Genomic DNA, 19101 nt, shown 5'->3' with positions numbered 1-19101 from the left:
GCCGACATGGAAACCACGAGCAGAAGGTTTTTTTTCTGTCAGTCAGACCCGGCGTCTGTCTAGCCAGGGCTGTTAACATCACAGGGTTTGTTTACTGTTTCCCCCTTTTTTTCCCCTATTGAATCTTGCAATTTGTATTTTTTTTAATCGCTTCCTTTTCTTGCTTTTAAGCAAATTCAGTTGGATTATGGAAACTGTCGGATTTTCGTTTTGCTTAATTTTTTCCAAAGTGATGCAAAAGAAGCTTTTCATCCGCTCTGGATGAAAACAACTCTTGCTACTGCTTTGAGTTAATGCATCTTTTTAGCGTATATATGTACACACGTTAACAAAGGTATTTACAAATGCAAACTGTGTGTGTGTGTGTGTGTGCGTGTGTGTGTGTGTGTGTGTGTGTGTGTGTGTGTGTGTGTGTGTGTGTGTGTGTGTGTGTGTGTGTGTGTGTGTGTGTGTGTGTGTGTGCGTGTGTGTGTGTGTGTGTGCTCTATGTGCTGATTTATGATTGTCCCTCGGTATTCTGCCATGTCAGTGAATTCTAATTTGACTGAAACTGCTGGACCGCTCTCCCACGCGCTGGCTCTTCATTTACTTTTCACGAGTGTATAATGTATATTAATGGCTGCGGCCGCGCCGTGTTTACACTGAAGTCTGTCTCTGTGTGTGGTGCTGAGTCATCGGCGGCAGCAAAGGAGCTTCTCCTCGCGATAGAAATCCTCTCTGATATTCTTATGGAGTCTCCGGAGTATTAAATCAGCCCAGAGTTGTTGTTGTTGTTGTTGTTTTTTTTTTTTTTATTGCAGCATCCAGTAGATTTCAAAATAAAACGCAGTGATGAAACCTTTGATGGAGGTTAAAGGCAAAGATGCAAAGTTTTTATTAAAGTTTGACACTGTTCACTATTTACATCATGCAAACTACATACAAACTTCTGTTTCCTTCTCCGTTCATCCTGGCAGTCTGCAACTTGGCAATGGAGCGAAATTCCCCCCCCACTTTATATTCTGAGGCTGTTCGGAAGTCGGCGCTCCGGGTGAACAAACACATTCATACCCCTCATTTATTTTGCCCGCGATAAGCAAATGTCTGATGAAAACAACTCTGACAGAAATGACTTTGTTCTCTATCAGCCTAAACTAGCAGTGCTGACAAGACGTTACTGTCGGCGCACGCACGCGCACAAGCGCATACATACAAAATGGCTAAGAGAAAAATGTTATTGATGCCCCCTGGGGGAGGGTTGCATTATTGATTTATTTGAGTGATTTCTAAATATTTTGAGCCTCGCTAATGGTTTGTTTTGCAAGCGCTGTTGTGAAATGTGGCTGCAGCTGGAAAGAAAGCAATTGTGTTATTAGCGGCGGTCAGGCCTTTCTGCACGCTCCATTTGACATTTCAGCAGCATGCCAGGCCCGGTAAGCGATGGAGGGACGGGGGCCATTTTTCTCAGGGAGGGAAGAAAAAAAAATGCAAAATGAGCGATAAGAGTTTCATTCCCTTCAATCAGTCAGTTCAGTGTGCAGCGGATGCAAGTCCAACGTGTCCACGCTTTTGTGTGCATTTTAGTCACACGCTCGCCTGAAATGAGTCAGCCTTGAGAGCACGTAGAGAGAGCGAGGGGGAGAGAGAAAGGGGGAGAGTGACGGAGCCAAACATCTTTCACCCTGTGAATAGGAGTCGAAATCCCAATTCCCGCGAGAAAGTTTCTTCCTGCCAGAGCAATCAGTCATTGAGAAAACACCCCACCCAGCGCAGCAGCAGACACAACTGCCAATTACCACGATGGCGACGCAGCCAAATTGCTCAAATTCATGAGCCGTGTGGCAAAAATGGATGTAGTTACAGCTCTAATGGCAATCTGGCGTGCGCTACGCAACTGTTTAATACATTTTTTGTTTTTATGGTCTCACTCTCCGCTCAGATCAGCAGGCACAAGGGGGCAGGAGGAGGGTTGGCGGAGGGGAGGGGAGTGGGAGGCGGGCCTCCAGAGCAGTTAATTGTGCTGGAGTGCTAATTCGGCACTGTAATGTGCACACTGGGCTAATGTTGCAGCAGCAGCGCAGGTATGTGCGCTGTGGAGATTTCTGCGACTCATGTTGCAGTGGAATTGGAACTTAACCACATTTTCTTTTGTAATATAATCGATTCATAGCAGCTGCTAAATGCCGAAACAGTGTGTAACCAACTGAGCATATCTAAATTGTGCAAGCTTATTCTGCCAAAGTGGGAGATGGTTGTATTACATTTATAATTTTCTCACAGTGAACTGGGCTTTTTTGTTTGTGTGATATTAAGACAATATCGAGTAACTGCGGACACAACTGGAATGACTTGCGTCAAGTCAAGTCAAGTATTAATGTCCCAAGAGGGCAATTTGAGTTACAGCAGGAAGTGGTTTGAAGTGTGAAACATACAACAATAGAGACAAAACACAACACAATGCATGGACAACATAGCCTGAGCACACCAATTGCATGCGATAGATAATAACACTTTAAACATTAGTCAAGGAAACTCAAACATGGAAATAATATATTTAAAAGAAAATAATAATAATAATAATAATAATAATAATAATAATAATAATAATAATAATAATAATAATAATAATAATACTAAAGATAAAATAAAGTCATTACATTAAGTTAGTTCAGAGTTAATATGCACCATTGGAGTTTCGTCAAATTGCCACAATTTTGTGTCTATGTGGAGAAAATGGTGAGGGATGGAGGTATATAGTTTCTCGAATTGTCTGACAACTTTTAATCTTCTTTTTTTTGGATCCATTAAAGCTCAAATGAAGTTACCTGATAATGTGATTTGGGACGGCGCAGGACTCACCTGCGACTGCTGAACAGGGCCGATTAATCTGTCCGTCAGGAGCTGATTCTGGCTGTCAGAAGAGATGAGATATTGACGGAGACTGATGTATAATCAGCCGTGTTCACTCAGCAGAAAGCTGCCTCCAAAAAAATGTGCTACTATTAAGGTGGAGGGGCACAGCTGCTGCTTCCTGACGCTCTTGTGTTCTTCCAGCATCATTACATGCAAAACTTCCACCACCTGCTCTTTCCTGTCAGAACTTTTTCCAGAACATCAATCTTACTCCAGCTTGTTGTTTTTACATTTAACGGTTATTTGGCGCCTTTCCATATCACATGACCATCAAGGAAGGGGAAAAATGTCTTTTGGCTCTTGCAGGGAGGGGGTGAGGGGGTGGGGGGGGGGGAAGGTGGTGACGTGTTTTGCTGGTTAGCTGTAGAACGGTGCACACTGCGGCTCTCACTGTGTGATGTGCGCAGGTTAGCTGTTGATGGGCTGCGGCTGTACTCTTCTAGTTTCTACCTCAACCTGGTTTTGACAGGGCTTGGAGGAGTGTATGCCCCCAACAGTATTGGCAAGTAATCTATTACTAAGTAATCCAGTACTCTAATTAAACTACTTTTTTAGTAACATAGTAATGTAATGGGATTGCTCTGGCAAAAATGGTAATTAAATCATACTTACTTAATCAAGTAACAATTCCATTACTTTTCTGAAATATTGTGCAAGCTAAAAATGTCTTATCTTCAAAATGTCTGAAATTTGGAAAAACAACCAAAAACACCGATGTTGCAGATTGATGATGCAGCCACCAGTGTACGCAACATCATTGATTTGCGACGACGCACCAAAACGAGCATTTGATAGTTGGAAATACAAAGATTATTTTGAGGTCATCTGGTCTAAATGAAAGAATATTGTGGTTCGTCGTACGTTATGTGCAGGAAGCAAGGTGTTCTCAACTGTGACTTTATCTTTTTTTAACTAAAGTAATTAGTAATTGATTACTTATGAAACAAAGTAGTTAAAGAATTTAACTAAATTTAACTAATTTTTAAGGAGTAATCAGTTATCAGTAGTTGGATTACTTTTATGGAGTATTCCCAACAACACTGACCTCCAACCTCAAACCTCAAGGATGAGCTTGATGCTCATGCATCAAACAACATTTTCCTCTGCATACATAAGTATTGACTCTGTGGTCAGTGTGCATTGTGAGCCGTGCAAACACTGTGCAGCATCAGAGCCGGCAGAGAGTCAATATTTCCTTGATAAGACAGGACGTGATAAGGACGCTATCTTTCAGAGCCAGTGCCCACAAAGAAAACTGAAATGGAGAAAACAAGGAAACGCCGTGTCTCACCCCGCTCTCTTCCTTCACATTCCGAGTGTCCCTGTACCACTGGTTGGCGGTGGCAGTGACATCCTAATTTCTCCATCCACTGCTACATTTGGGACCTCCGAACCGGCTCCGCGATGCCCGGCTTCACTCTCCGAGCAGCTCGTCAGTGGTCGCTGCCAGAGAAGCCCTCGTCCTTCCCCTGCCTCCCTCGGCACTCATCGTGGCCGCTGGTTTACCCTCAACACGTGGCTATTCCCACACAGACCACAGCTTTTAGCGCAGCATAGAGCCCAGCAAGTTATCTGCGAAGGCAGCCAAGCAGGTAGGCCGGTAGGCAGGCAGGCAGGCAGGTGGGTGAAGCCAACCACAGTGTGTCAAAGGAAAATCCTGTTTAGTGCATTATTGAAAACACTGGATCACAGAATGGCAGACCATTGTGTTTGAATTGGCCAACCCAGTGGCTTTGAGCATAACAAGGAGCTGACCGCTTTATGCTGCCTCCCTTTGGAGATTTATCCTACTTTTTTTCTCTCCTCCTCTCCTTTTTTCAAAATAAATTCCAGCCACGCTTTATTTAATTTAAATCCGTCTGGAGTTGAGAGACTGCTTCCTTGGATAGGAATACCGCGGATTGGTGTCTCCTGGTTTCAACTTGACCCAAAAAAGCGGTGGGCTTTAAGCTTCTCTCCCATTTTATTCTGGTCTTTTTAATCGAGTTTTTTTTTTTTTTTTTTTTCATAAGACACTTTTGGTAAATACAGCAATACAAACTCCTGTATTGTATATATTGTTTTGGCGCTTAGACTGTTTTGCTGAGATGAGCCGAACTAACTGAGGTGAATTCCCTGATTGCTCTGAAAAGTCTCCGGTCCGAAGTGTATCTGGTCTGCTGCCGTCTCTTTCAAGTTGTTTCCGCGTCTGTCCAAAGAGACTTTGTTTCCCCCTTTGACACTGTCTCCAGGGAGAAAATTAGATGCTAGAGTCATATAGAGAATAAAAAAAGGTTAATCCCAGTGTTGTTGTTTTTAATGCCCACAGCCAGTCCAAGGTCAATCAATAGAGATGCCAGTACCGGCATAAATAATTCATTGGCTTGTATTCATGATTAAACTCCTGCACACATGTTGGGTCAGACAAACTTTGCTGGTCATGGCTGTGCAAATCATCACATTAGCATTTTTTTCAGAGTTGGTTACCATTGGGATACATTTAATCATTAGTTCCGTAAATGAATACATATGCTGTTTGATATGTTATTGCGCCAAATTGTTTTTACTCCATTTATATTCCAAGTCTAGAAGCTATTTATGCCCTCTAATAAATATATATATAATGTAATGATAAATCTAATAATGCCTGCAGAGTAATTGCATAACTGCATTTTTCAAATCATGACACTGCTTCTAATTTGTGAAGTTGCTCTCCCAAGTTCCTCTTATAGAAGCATTGGAGTTTTTGTTGTTGTTGTTTTTTAATCTCCCTCTGCTTAAACGGTATGTTTTCTCTTGGGATGGAAGGCAAAAAAACAGCTCTGTTTAAAACTCCCATCTGTGCTTACATTAGTCAGGTCATGGTTTGTTTGGCAGGACTGTGCTGAAGAAAAGCTGCTCCGGTTCGTTAGCACTCTGCATCCGTTTTTGTTTTGTTTCTGTTTGTTTGTCTATTTTTAAGTGAAAAAGTGGAAAAATTCACAAAAATGCAGACTATTTTGATCATATTGGGTGGCATTAAGGCTGTATGTCACAATGCGAACTTTGAAAAACGTTCCGTGCTATAAATAATGGGCCAACTACAAACATAAACATGAAAAAAAAAAATCCATCAAGGTCTTTTCAGTAATTGGATGGACACATGAATTGCACATGGAACGTACCACCTGCCTGCTGCTAGAATTAACAGCTGTGTGGGCCTATTATAGTAAGAGTTTCTACTGATAGTGTAATTAGCTCCAGCCATAATCTGAAAGGAGGCCAAATAATGTGTTGACTAGTTCACCTGCTGGGAGGATTAAAGCTGTGATAAAAAGCTGTTTTCTACGCAGCCCTAACCAAATGGATAACACACCCATAATTGGGTCCCAACGGTGTTGAGCGACAATTTATTTTCAGGTCGGTGTTGCTGAAGGTCAGCCGTAATGGCTCCAGTGTTTGCTGTTACTGCCTTGACATTTGTTGTTAATAAATTTCTGTGGAAAATTTCTTTTGCAGAAGCGATGCTCATGCACACCGTCAGCCCAACAGCAAAACACATTCAAATTAATATCTGGCTCCTGGCTCCAAATAAGGGAAGGCATTGCATCGATTTTGGTTTTCTCTCAACGTGCATGTCTCTAAAAATCGGTATTCACTTGAATTCTAGCGTGTAGTCATAAAACCACACTCTGGCTTTTTAAGTCAACATGAGCCTGAGTATAGCCCCAGATCATTTTTCCAGCGTTTTTCTGCTTCTCTGCCATCTAAAGTCAGTTGAGCTTGTGGCTTTTGAGATCAGCTGCCACAGACTGTGAACACAGAAACTATAGGAATGCGGGCAGGGTGGCAGAGTGGTGCAGTAATTGGGCTGTCACCTCACAGCGAGAAGGTCTAGAGCTGGACTCCCACTCAGGTCTGTCTGTGTGGAGACTGCATGTTCTCTGGCTGCCTGCATGGCGCCCTCGGGGTTCCTTGGCTTCCCTCCACGGTTCAAAGACATGCAGGTTAGGTTAATGGGAGTGAATAGGAGAGTGCATGTTTGTCTCTCCGCGTCAAGCTTGTGATAACCTGCCAACTAATCCAGAGTGTATCTGCTGCCCCGTTGTAGCCAAACCAGACTGTTGCCTGCAGTTATTTAAAAAAAAAAAAAAAAAAGGATAAAACAGAATCCTTTGATCGGAACATTTCTAAAATATTGCAAAGCAAAAAATGTATTTATGCAGAGTAAAAAGGTGCATTACACATAACTGTCTGTGACCACGATATGCTATGATTTATATGATAATTTATTTGCACGTTTGCAGATTCAAAAGTTAAGTGGACATACAATTTTGAGTCTTGTATTGTAACCACTTCTTAGCTTAGCAATAAAGCTCGTGTGTGTGTGTGTGTGTGTGTGTGTGTGTATGTGTGTGTGTTGGGGCGTTGTGGGGGTGATAGTGAAATACGACTAAAGAGAGATAAACTGGTGAAAATACCATTGGAACTAATGTAGTGTAACTAATGTGCTGTTGGACTTCAGTTCCTCTTCAACTGGCGTGGACATATGATGCTTCCACTGACAGCTGCTAGATGACTGAAAACCAAAAAAAATAGCTGAAATTGAAAAAAATAGCTACAAATTTCAATCTGATGGTCAAAAATGACATGATGTGTCATCAAAACATGGTGACAGAAAAAAAACTATATGTATTTGTCTGAAAGATTGAGGTTTATTTATGAACAACGAACGTTGATTGACAGAAGTACTGCACAAATTGTACCAATGTCAATATTAACCTTATTAATATCTGCAAAAATAAACAATGTAATAATTAATAAGTCAAAGCGAATACACAGTACTTCTCGAGGATTAAAATCCAGCGAGAGGAAGAGCTGGGTTTCAGCCAAGCTTCAGAATGATCAATGGTCTGGGCAGCTCTCTTACGTGAAATGGTTGGCTTTTCAACAGATTATGGGGCACCACAGAAAAAGTTTCATAGCCTCTACTTTTGCACCAGAATCTAGGAGTTTCAGAAAGCAATTGGTCTGTTGACCTGAGTGTTCTGGCACAGAGTGAGAGGCTGCAAGCGCACCATTGCCACCAAGACTCTTAAAAACAAATCAAATCTGAACTGGTAAAAAGTGGACCGGGAGCCGTCTACACTGGCTCCCAGTCCGTTTTTGTTGTTGTTAAGACTGTGATGACTGATCAGGCCAATACATTAATAGTTAGTAGATAGTGTAGTTAGTGATAGCATCACAGAGGTAGGGAGGAATATGCCATAGTTTGTAATGTTTTTGGTTTGAAATTGAAAATAAATAGCTACAAATTTCAATCTGATGGTCAAAAATGACATGATGTGTCATCAAAACATGGTGACAGAAAAAAAAACTAATGGGCCAATGACAATATTTGTCAGAATCAGAAAGTTTCCTTTTACATTTCTGGGTTTGTCCCTACATGGGTTTGTCCATGTAGGGCCATTGATAGTCTGCAAATCAAGTAAATTACATTTTTCCTTAGGACCAATTAAACTGGGGAAGTGCGTGTATAACATGCTAAATGTATGACAAAGGAATGGGGCCCAAGGCACAACCTTGTGGTACCCCACCATTAAGTGGAGGGGATTCATCTGAAGAGTATGTTTGTTCACAACTCAGCCTCAGCTGAGCTGAGTCAAAAGAGGAAACCAGTGGTGTTGCACTGAACACTGGCTAATGCCATCAGTGACTATATAGAAATAATACAGTTAAAGTTTAACTGGTTGTCAATGTCAGCAAAAGCCTTGAGATTGAAGCTGGACAGTGTATAAGTATGTATGTTAAGCTCTCTGTGAAGCAGCTGGATGGGCTTCGATAATAAGGCTGCCCCACAGCAAAAGGCATCTCTGTTAACAGTAATTGCGAGTACACATACACTAAATCATGAGCGCAACAGCTGTTGTTCACAAAGCTGCTTCTGCTTTGGAAGGAGAACCCCAATAAATAAGTGCATTGATGAATATAAGCCAACTGCATTGGTGTCAAACTTAACGACCTTCATAAAGAAAAATGAAAGAGGAAGCTTTTAAATGTTTAGCTGGTGCACAAACTGCACCCAGAGTCCTAGGCAGTCTGGATTCGCTTTATTTCTTCTCTCCTTCCAACGTTTCACCCTTTGAGTTCCCACAAGTCCCTCCACGCACACACCAGGCTGTGTGTGGCGCCGGCCAGCTGCCCTTTTTGATGTGCATGCGGCATGTGAGTGGCGTATTTGATCAGACCCGAAAGGTAAATGTCGGCAGAGAACCTTTGTGGGCTGCTGGCTTATCGCAAAAATCATAAATCTGCAGCCGGCTTCCGAAATAAATGACCTTATCTCGCCGTGAACATGCAAGCCAGGCACGCCTGTAATTCTGCTGTTTCGATAGCGCCGCCGCTCGTGCGACTAACAAGCCATTAAGCCAAGTAGTACGGCAACAAACAAGTAAAATATTGCTGGCAAAGTCGACACCTCTTTAAGCTGTTTATCAATTCTGTTTGAATAATAATTTTGCAGTATTACATAAAGGTCAGCTTGCTTAGCCCGGCATCCCACACATGTAATGCTGCTGTTGTTCTCCCTTAATTACATTTTTCATATTTCTCTTAACTTAAAAGGCGACTTCTCCTGAAAACTATGAGCTGCAACTATGTTGATTTTTCTCCTTATCTGACTCAAAACAGTATGTTTGTGAATTACGTTGTTTATTGTTATGCATTTTATCGTATGTTTTCCTACAATAACGCAGTTTGACAGCACCATATAATGCGCTGTCCAGTCAGCTGAGAGTTCACAGTCCAGACAAAACAAATTCCCACTGAAGTTTTTCCTCCTCGTGTCCGAAGGAAGCGCCGGAGAGAACGACAAAAGGCATCGGCGTCCTGCGCCTGCAATCAGGGTTATTTAGATGTAAAGCAGCGCAGCCGTGAACTGTGGGCTGCGACTGAGACGAGGGGCAGCGCCGAGGGTTGAGCTCCCTCCTAATCCTGCAGCGACGAGAGCAGCAGCGCGGCTGTGCTGAAAAGCTGTAACCGTTGCAGTCAGAGTCAGACTCGCTCGCTGCCTTGGGCGCTTTTGTGAAGACATTTTTTATTTTCCTTTTTTTCCCTTCACAATGCTCCCTTCACACACTGCCTGTGTGTGTTTGTGTGTGCACGCTTTTGTGTGTTGATCCGAGCGAGTTTGCATTTATTTATGAACAAGTGTTTGTTTACCGCAGCGCTTGTGTGGGGAGCAGCGCTGATATTGAACTTTTTGACACTGTTTATGTGGACAGCCCATTATGTTAAAACCCACGGCTGCTGCTTTTTTTGTCGCTCCGGAATCTAAATGAATCACAAAAAGCTTTTTTTTTTTTATTATTATTATTATTTATTTATTTTCATGTTTTAGAAAGGCGCTAAACAACTTCCTGAACTGCATGTCCTCTTCGCCAGTCTGCTGGGATTGGACCTGTGCCAGTGACTCATTAATGTCTTCAAACTTTAACATTTGAAGGAAGAAAAAACAAAAAAACAAACACCCAAACCAGTTGTGATCTGATCCATATTTTGTCGCCGGGGCCGGCGTCGCAGTGAATCACAACCACATCTGTGGGCTTTGACTCTGACGAGCTTTGTTGTGTCCATGACAGGATTAGCACATCAAATGTGAGGCCAGTCTCCTGCTGCGACATCCTGGTGCTACAGGCCCTTTCATGTCCTCTTAAGACCCGAGGCTGCAGCAGCGCACGCTCCCCACTGTCCCCAGTGACACCGGCGCACCGTGACAGCCGCATGTCACGATGCATGTGTGTGATAGTGTGTAATGCAACTGAGGACCTGAGGAGGGGCTTTTTAGGTTTGTTTCCCCCCCCATATTGTTGTTTTTGTGACCACCAGCTGGGTTTTGAATTTTTTCGCTTTAAATGAGGAGTCAATAACGTTATGATTCTATTTATTTATCCATTCATTCTTCCTGTTTCTCCTGATTGGTACATTCATGTGTAAGTTGACCGTGGGTATTGTAGAATAGAACAAATTGTATGATTAAAATAGCATTTTTATTGTTCGTTATTAAGCTTTTAGTCATTTTTCTTCTGTATATCAATAATCAGCTTTATTTGCATATGGTAAGTTTTAAGAGGTGCAGGCAGGTAAACCCTGTGCAACTCAGGGTTAATTAGCATGGTTCTGATTCAGTTTGCTAGGATTGGACTACACATATTAAAACACTTGTGAAAACAACATGGAACTGCTTTTCCTTGTTGGCCAGCTTTTTTCTCTCTCTCATTCCAGACTGACTGTGGCAAGAATGGTAGATGGTAAATTGCCTCTCATTCACTCAGACACTCATACACCAATGGGTGGCTGCTGCCATGCAAGGCACTGCCAGCCCCAAGAGCTCCAGTTCACAGCACGGTGCGAAGGGGCAAGGGCACGGTGCACTCATTGATGGTGCACAATGATAAATCTGATTGCCTGGCTTGGCGGTCATAGAAATCTAGTAGTTCAGCCAATCACTCATTCAAGCCCTGACCAAATGCTTTGCTTGCTATGGACTCAGTACCAATGAGAATTAAATCCAAAAGATCTGTGAAATCGCAAATCTGTGATGGCAGCTTTATGTTGACATTAAACGGCAACAATATCACTGGTTGTTCTCCACGAAAGAGAACGAGTCAAAAAATAATAAATTAAAGGAATTTGATGGAGGACAAGTGAGGACAATTGTTGGTTTTGCACAGGAAAAAAATGAGAATAAACAATGCTGCAGTTTAATTTAAATGGAAGGGAAACGACCGCAGTATCAATATTGCACCCCACCAGTCAGCTGCAGTCAAATCCAGCAACAGCATCCTCGACATAAGGCATAGGCCTTTCTTCAGGCAGGAGGAAGGAGAGTGAATTGTAATAACTGTAAGGTTCAGCATGTGGCTTTGGTTGGACCTTATGATGGAGAAACGCAGCTCTTCATTCTTTGTGGCCTGAAGGAGTGGAGCACAACAGTGAATATGGAGGGAGCTGTGGGAATATCATTGTTGCAGAAAAGATTGGTATTGGATTCAGCGCAATCTTTCGTAAAACATGTATTGGCAGAAGTCTGTAGCTTCACCAAAACTTTTTTGCTTCCTTTGTTTGTTTTATAGGTTTGAAGGTTCCCATAAAACGGGAAGACTTTATTGAAAATAGAAGCTTCCAGATAAACTTGCTTGTTTGTAAGTCGTCTCCCTGGCTGTCCTGTCCGTCTCGAGCCCTTTTCATACATTAACCTTTAAAAAAGAAAAAAGGAAGAAGAAAAAAAAGCTGGCGAGCTCGTACAAATCTTCAAACCGACAGATGGTCCGTGCAGACGCACAGCGCTGTTAAATACTCATAATTCATAACACACAATTAGAGCGAGGCATTAGAGGCCAAGCGTTGCGAGCTGTAGCGGCATCTGATGGCAAGAAAGCGTATTGCCAACAGTGTTTTAATGTTATACCTGCTGTTGGCGCTGTTGCTTGTTGCTCCTTTGAATATCACACACTGGGCCTTTTAGATGGTGCAGCAGGTTCCTGCAATGACTGAATGGGCTTGGCTTGGCTTTGACTTTAGCTACTGCTGCTGCTGCTGCTGTTACTGTTACTGTTACCTGAGGCCACAGTGTTTTCCCGCCACTGTCAAACAATAGAGCTGCCTCAACATGCCAGGCGTCACATTTGTCACGGTTCTCATTAAGCATCAAGCTGTTTTTTTTTTGTTTTTTTTACAAACATTAAAATATTGCAACCCTCCAACAAGTTATTCTGCAAAGCTGGATGCTTGAAGCAACTCTCCCCCCACCAGGCGTCATCTGCAGCAGTGTTGCAACTTACGATTAAGACTACGGGGTTTGAGCGTCGCGTTACATAAAAGGCCGCATCAATTTATGAGTCAGGCGCAGCTGTGCTGTAAAACCCAAAACCATTTACACAGAACTAAAAATGTTCCGCCTCATCAACGATGCTTTTTATGCCCGGAAAGTATTTTTTACAGAGACGCACACAACAGCCACACACATACACATCAAGTAGAATATAGACAATATGTTTATTTAAAACACACACACACACACACACACACACACACACACACACACACACACACACACAAATGATCAATATGACCGTCCTCTTATTGCTGCTTGTTCTGGGCTCTGGACTTTATTGCTGTACATTCAGTTGTAAGATAAAAGCTGGAAGCATGTGACACTCAGGTTTGAGCCATCTGCACTTAGAATGAATACACGTCTCTCTCTCTTTTTAATGTTGTTTTATGAACTTTCGACTTCTGGAGCAGATTCCAGGGGCACTCTATCGGAAACATCTTCAAAAGTGATTAATTCTAATCGCGGAGACCCTCGGAGACGGCCGCCACCCACTCTGCCTGATTAGCCCCTGGAAGAGAGAAAAATCACGAGGCTGACACACTTCCCGTGCTCCGTTTTGCCCCTCGGCAGGTGATTGACATCAAAGTGAAGCTGAAGGAGTCCAAGAGGTTCTGGTCCAACCTGTCGGATGAAATCTGTTCCCGGGGAAACATCACCGAGTCCGACGACGAGCAGTGTTGGAACAGCCACGCGAAGGGCAGGTGAGGACGGGCTGGAGAGCTTGACTGGGCTGCTTCCTTTCTGACAACAATGCGGCTCCTTATCGCCGCGGCTCTGTGTGCAGAGTATCGCTGAGCCGCGCCGGTGATGGGCCGGCGATTTGTTGTGTCTGGCAGAGGAGATCTATGGCCCCATCGTTTGGCCCTCTCCAAGTAATCACCAGATGGTGCAATAAAAGAGCCACCGGTCGCCTGCCGCTGCCAGGAGCCATTTTAAGAATCGCTCTAAATCTAGTTGCTGAAGAGATTTCCCCGGGACAATAAAGTAACTCCGAGCTGGGACTGTTGTTGCGAAATCCGTCGGGTTTCCTTTCTTTCCTTTTTTTTTTTTTTTTGTCCGCCACATCAAAAATTTCTAAACCAACACAAATATGTCTCCCATTTTTAGAACACTTTGGTTTTTGTTTTGCATTTGGCGATTTTTAAGTTTATAGGAAAAGTTTTAAGCGCTCAATCTCTGAGGACAACACGTATCCGCTTTTTCGCATGTCAGCAAAGGCTCGATTCCCTTTGAGGAATGTTTAGTTGAACCAAAGCACCAAGTCCAGTGAAAATGAAATAACTCTCTCAAACACACACGGGGCTACACTAAAAATAAACCTGCGACTATCTCAGCCATTGAATCACGTGTGATTTCCTCCGGACCATATGTTGCCTTTCTACACCCGTCCATTATTTTCATCCTTGAGTAATTCAATCATTTTCAAAGCATCTTCTAATTAGACCACGAGCTGTTTGTCGTGAGACACGCGGACACTGCAGTCCTCTCCGCTCCCCTTTTAATAGCACCCGCCACTGAAATCAGAAAGCCATGCTTGATTTGCGGCAGAAGCAATCAAAGTGGAGGCAGCGAGAGACTTTTGCCGGAAACGTGATAAAATGCAACATTCACATCAGGTTAGCGGTCCATGAAGGAGAAGTTTGGCTGTTGTGACACAAACTCGATGCCTCCCTCGTGTTCCTGTCCTGCAGCTGATTTGTGGCTGCAGAGCAGAAGAAGCCTAAATATGAAAAAAAAGAACAGAGGAAAGAGGAGCTGCCAGAAACGTTTGAACGTTCACTGACAACCTCTGAAGATTGACAGCTGCAGAACAAGCCGACATGCAAGAGACGAGTGTCTCTGTAAATCCTCTGCAATTACATTGAAAAGCATTTAAACTCACTGTCCTCTAAATTTACTGCTGACGTAGCCGTGATTCTCGAAGATGTTTTCTAATCGGTGGTGAGGCAATCTAACCGTTATCCTTCAACCCTACTGCGCTCACTGCAGAGGGGCAGATGTTATATCCGTCACGTCGTTTCTCCTCTGTGTCCAGATACTTCCCCGAGGTGGTGAAGGAGGGTCTCACTAACCAAGTGAACAACCCAGAGATGGACGTGGACATCACAAGGCCTGACACATTGATACGACAGCAAATCATGGCCCTGCGTGTCATGACCAACAAACTGAAGAATGCCTACAACGGAAACGACATCTACTTCCAGGACTCCAGTGAGTTTGTCCCTCGTCCCAGTTGACGGGACACGCCGACTTTTGTCATCAAATGTCAATTGCAAAACTTTGCAAAACTACAAAGGATGAAATGCATTCAACATAATGTCCACAGTGTTCCGAGTTGAGTAGTTCTTGTCCTAATTAAATTGATTTTATTTCACTTTCAAACTATTTTTAAAAATGAGTGCCCTGCCTGTCCCCATACGAACCCATTCAGCTTCAGTCTTTAAAGTGAATCTTCTTAGATTCACTTTTAAGAACAGGCCAATCCATTGCTTGATTGATAACATCCCGCTGAGGCCCGAGGGCTCCGTCATTTTCCAATAACTTTGTTCATTTTCATTTTCAGCACAGAACTGCTTCAAGTCAACGTAGCTGTGTCGTTTCCTGTTCCCATAATACTGAAGTCAAAGCTAAAATCTTCATTGGCCAACGTGTTTGCTTTTGCTAGCTTGCGCGTCCCTAGCACAAAACAAATACTGCAATACAATAACAAAATGAACAAGCTTGTTGAAGTCCTCAGACACTAGAAGGACTTTATCGCTCAAATGATGAATGGATGTGTTTTGAAAAGAATTCCAACAGAAAAGGGGAGTCCCAAGAATGCGAAAGTCCCAAGTTAAAATGCTGTCATTTTCGGAGAGAGAAACAGGAACGACGCCAATGATAATTAGGCGACAACAGTTCCCTCTTTTATTTCCCAGGCAAGCCTATTTATGAAAGGATTCCTTCACAACAGCGCAACTGTCACACAGCCAGTAATTGGCCAAACGCATTCCAAGGCAGTTTAACACCAATCACGTCTTTCTTAGTGACTGCTTTTACCTTGTTGTGAAACCTTTTCTGAGTGGTTTTTGAAAAATCACAGTTTGGGAGTCTTTTTTTTTTTTCGGGTTGTTGACATGCAACTGGGAGAATGGGCTTGCTTGATGTAGGACTATGTCGCTCTCACACACACAGAGATATGCTGGTTTTGAACCCCGGTAATTGCAATCTGAGCGTCGGCGGCTCGGGAGTCATGGAATCGTAGAAATGAATTTGAAATTAAAATTTGAAATTTGAAAACTCTCATTTTAACAGAGAAAAAAATCTCTCTAACAGTAATTTTAAATCAGTGTTTTATTTTTTTATTTTTTTTCGCCTCACTGCAGGTGACGAGGGCAGCAGCTCCGGCAGCGGCAGCGGCTGCTCCGACGGCTGCACCACGGAGTTTGTCTACATCGGGACGGAGGCTCCCGTCATCGGCGTGGACAGGAGCGACGAACGCGCGGCGGTGGCGGCCGGAAAGTCGCTGGCCTGCGGACCCTCCCCGCTGCTAGTGTCGATCGCCCTCGTGCTCTGGCTGGCGGCCCTGCAGACTCAACGGAGATAATGAACGGGGCTGCCGGTTGACTGACTGACTGACACTTGTGCTGTTTGCAAACAGTGTGTTTGAAGGCAAGTCCTACTGCTGATCCCCGACTGGACACGCAGAATGTCCTGGAACCCCAGAGAGAGAGAGAGAGAGAGAGAGAGAGAGAGAGAGAGGAAGAAAGAGAGAGAGAGAGAGAGAGAGAGAGAGAGAGAGAGTGGCCTTCCACTCGGTCGGACTGGAAGTGAGTGCAGTGCTGCATCCTGCTCCCTCCAAAGAATGCTCGCTGCCGTCACTGAACTAGCTTTCACATCTCTGAAAAGAAGAACAGGCGGTGTTTTCTTCTTTTTTTGTGTTGTTCATTTGTGCGTTTTTTTTTTCCCCTTTTTCCAAAACTGTATTTAAAAAAAAAAAAAAAAGACATGCTTCTCTTTTGGACAGCTGCTGTTTCTGATTTTCAGAAGCATTGGTCTTTTTTTTTTTTTTCGTATTTCGTACAACTTGTATGGTGAGGTCGAGAAAATGACGCCCATTTTATCCTTTTAGTCGTGTGTCTCTCAGAGAAAAAGGTGGAGAGGTCTTCTTTGTGCATGTGCGGAACTATTGAAAACGACGAGAGAGAAAAAATAGATCTCTAGTGTTTGCAGAATGCACAGCTTGGGTTGTTTCAGGACCTGTAGAGTGCTTTTTTTCTCTTTGGGCCATGTTCCTGTGGCTTGAGGATGCAGCATTTTCTTGCAGCCACCATATAGTTGCACATTTAATTATCCCTGCAAACGTGCAAACGCAATGCACTGAGAACTACTTTGCACAAAGTATTTTTGTTGGCTTCATAAGTTTTTAACGTTACAAATAACATCTACCCATAGAGATAAAAAAAAAAAAAAAAAGGTCTATATTTTTAAGGTTGTTTTAATGATTGTATTGTGCTTTCAAACAGTTGCAGTGTCTTTCCAGGGACGAGGCTCGAAGGCCGTCTTGTTGGAAACTTTACTGAAGAAATGTTATTCTTTGTTTTAACAGTTTCGTTACTTTTTTTTTTTTTTTTTTTGTTAATCCACCCAACTGTTAGGATGTTATTATGTTTCCATGACAGTGCTAAGCCATTTTACAATAGCAGTCTGCCTTCTATTTTCAATGAATCACGTGGATTTAAAAAAAAAAAAAAAAAAAACATTTGTAAACGCAAAACTCACAACAGATGTTTTCGTACGACGCTCGACGTGGAAAGTAGGTTATGGGAGCATTGTTTTATTCTTAGTTACACCTTAATTATCGACCAGTGCGTAACATTTCCTCGTAGGCAAACGCCGAGCTGCAAAGGCAACAGAGGGAAAACGGTCTTTTGCCAGGCAGACAGCAGATCAGGTTGACTGGTTGAGTTGAGGAGAAGGAGAGTACAAGCAGAGTAAACAGATCCTCTATCCGAGAGTCGAATTATGTATGCAAATTAGCATTAGCAGCCCTTTGTGATGTCACAAAAGGCTGTTTCCTTCCCGACTCTGAGACCCCACCAGGCAGGTAGGAGATCCGACGAGGCGTCACCTCTATCAGGGAGCTAAAACTCAACTTTTTTGATGGAAGGATGCAAACAGAGTAGCTTTCTGGAGCTCCATAGAGGGTAATTATGCAAAGGCTGCTCTGTGCGGACACCCAGGGGTGTAACAAAAACAAAAATGTTGGCGTACTGGGAGAGATTCCCTCGGATAATCCATAGTGGCAAAGTTGTGGCTTTTTTTTTTCCTCCGACCGATCAAAACAGACCTTCCACTGCTGCAAGCGAGAGGTTACATAAGGCAACAACTTGGCCGACAGGCCCGTACGAATCAGATTTAACGGCTGAGCGAACTTGTAGTATTGGGGTTACTATTCATAAACCAATCCCGCCTTGTTTGACCGTGGAAACAGGCTCGCGGAGCAAAAGTGGCTTTCAGCGGCCAGACTGTTCAAGCTCGGACTGTTTTTCTGGAAAATCAGGTGGCGAGGACGCAGCAGAGACCCCACAGCATCGTGCTTCTGGTGCTTTTCCAATGATAGCGGCCCCACATGCCGCCGCGTCGCCAGCCGGCGGTCTTGTTTCAACAAGAGGATTTGTCATCGATCCAACAAATAAACATCATCTCAAAGAAGTTTTGCATAAGCAAGCACAGAACACAGGAGTGCTGTCCCTGCGTCGTCGGTGTGAGGAGAATGAAACCACAGCTCAACAAATACCTGCTGTGCTCCTGGAGGGGATGTGTGTGTGTGTGTGGAGGACCCTCCGGAGGGTGTGTGGAGGACACTCTCACACACACAGACGGCAGCCTGCAGCATAAATGAAATAACTGATGCATGAGCCCTAATTATTGACTTGACTGAGCTGATCAGGACGGCCGGTATGACTTTGTTGACAAAATATCAGAGGGGGAAAAGATGTAGTTAAAGCCTCGCAGCTGCAAGTCTTAAATCTCCAACTATGGAGGATGCAACATTAACATCACTCATCGCTGTGCGCGGAATTCCAAAGGCCAGAATATGAGCGGTGACGTGACAATGACGTGCAGAAATTTTGTAGTTCTGAAAATCCTAAAAATCTGAAAGTTTGGAGATGGTAGAAATTCGATTTGCCGTGGTCACTGTGTCCATGGAGGAATGTAGCAGCAGTTAGCTTGCGATTAACTTGCACACGTGCAGCCCCTAAGTAAAAACACAACGCTAACGTTACGCTAATGTTGCTTTTTTTTGGGGGGGGGGCGGGACGGACAAATTGATCTTCAGCCAATTTGATTGACACCCAGACCTAAAGGCAAAC

General features: G+C 43.4%; 1 protein-coding gene across 2 annotated transcripts in view; it reads left to right on the top strand.

Moving 5' to 3' along the window:
- gpc6a (glypican 6a) overlaps positions 1-18545 on the top strand; it is a 113944-nt gene extending 95399 nt beyond the window's left edge. For both annotated transcript variants that reach the window (XM_076020386.1, XM_076020377.1), the window contains 3 exons: positions 13316-13446; positions 14781-14956; positions 16111-18545. In XM_076020386.1, the coding sequence (XP_075876501.1) occupies positions 13316-13446; positions 14781-14956; positions 16111-16331 (528 nt within the window). In that variant the 3' untranslated portion in view covers positions 16332-18545. The remainder of the gene's footprint in view (positions 1-13315; positions 13447-14780; positions 14957-16110) is intronic.
- Positions 18546-19101: the final 556 nt, after the last annotated feature.

The sequence above is a fragment of the Nelusetta ayraudi genome, unplaced genomic scaffold (assembly GCF_046127955.1).
Source record: "Nelusetta ayraudi isolate G7.1 ecotype Tasmania unplaced genomic scaffold, CSIRO-AGI_Nayr_v1 ptg000002l, whole genome shotgun sequence".
In the NCBI taxonomy this organism is placed as follows: Eukaryota; Metazoa; Chordata; class Actinopteri; order Tetraodontiformes; family Monacanthidae; genus Nelusetta; species Nelusetta ayraudi.
The sequence above is the reverse complement of the archived record's forward strand: the minus strand, read 5'-3'. Positions and strand labels throughout refer to the sequence as shown.